The following is a 1042-nucleotide window of genomic DNA, read 5'->3' on the forward strand; positions in this document are numbered from 1 at the left end:
AAATTTTTAAAGATAATTTAAAACTGTGGCGAGTATGTGCAGTGTGACAGTTTCACAGAAACATAGTATGCTTAATTTACAATTAAGTATTCATTTTAATTCCAGAGTCTTTGATCAGGTGAGATAAAAGTAATCAAAATGGCAGAGGAGAAAGTGAATTTAAGACTTAAAACCACAAGTGCTACTATTAGAAAGCTACCATAACATGGCAGGTCCTAAATAAATATTCTTTGGGTTAACCAATTACATAGACAAAGTAAAACACCATAACTGTACAATTAATTATGCCAATTTCAGGTGATACAATTATATTTTATGTGGTATAATAATTTAAAAATATATAGCTACCAAATATCCTTTGATATATATGTATAACTTCTTTAACAATTAAAATTAAAATTTTATAACCAGTAGATACTTGAGGTTCTATTTTCACATTAAAATATGCTTCTTTGAAAAGCTCCTAATCCTTTTATACTTTTCTAAGTCATTGGCTATCAAAGCATTTTAATATGTAAATCTCAATTGCTTGACATTCAAGACCAGATAAGACACCATTAAAGGCCTTATTGTACAACCCTCCCTTGTGGATAACGACTACACTGGAGAGATTATCCTTCTGGCAATGGCTCCCTTTTTTCCGGTACAGATCTTACCTGGCCAACGCATTGCACAAGCACTGCTGCTCCCCATGAATGTCCAGTTCCCTGCTTTGTCCCCAGAGCGTGGGGCCACTTCCCCTGGATCTTCGGAGGTGTTTTGGGTCCGTGCCATCAACCAAACCCGCCCTAAACTCGTTCTTACTTTGCAAGGTAGACACTTTGAAGGGTTAATCGACTCTGGAGCCGATACCACCTGTATTGCCTCAACCCAATGGCCCCCCGAATGGCCAACTATCTCCTCCTCCGATCATATTTCCGGGGTGGCTGGGTCCGTTAAAAAGGTCTTGATTAGTGCTCACAAATTGGTTTGGCAAGATGAGGACCGTAATGTTGGCCTCGTCCGCCCCTATATTATTCCAGATCTCCCCGTGAATCTTTGG

The 1042-nt window shown here is 38.7% G+C and overlaps 1 protein-coding gene across 1 annotated transcript in view; it reads right to left on the reverse strand.

Annotated features, from left to right (window-relative positions):
• The window catches only part of Sh2d5 (SH2 domain containing 5), a 5361-nt gene extending 4587 nt beyond the window's left edge, over nucleotides 1–774 (reverse strand). Inside the window, exon 1 of the mRNA XM_033767215.1 lies at nucleotides 657–774. Within this exon, the coding sequence (XP_033623106.1) occupies nucleotides 657–774 (118 nt within the window). The remainder of the gene's footprint in view (nucleotides 1–656) is intronic.
• Nucleotides 775–1042: the final 268 nt, after the last annotated feature.

The sequence above is a fragment of the Fukomys damarensis genome, unplaced genomic scaffold (assembly GCF_012274545.1).
Source record: "Fukomys damarensis isolate Sample0158 unplaced genomic scaffold, DMR_v1.0_HiC HiC_scaffold_23, whole genome shotgun sequence".
Lineage (NCBI taxonomy): Eukaryota > Metazoa > Chordata > Mammalia > Rodentia > Bathyergidae > Fukomys > Fukomys damarensis.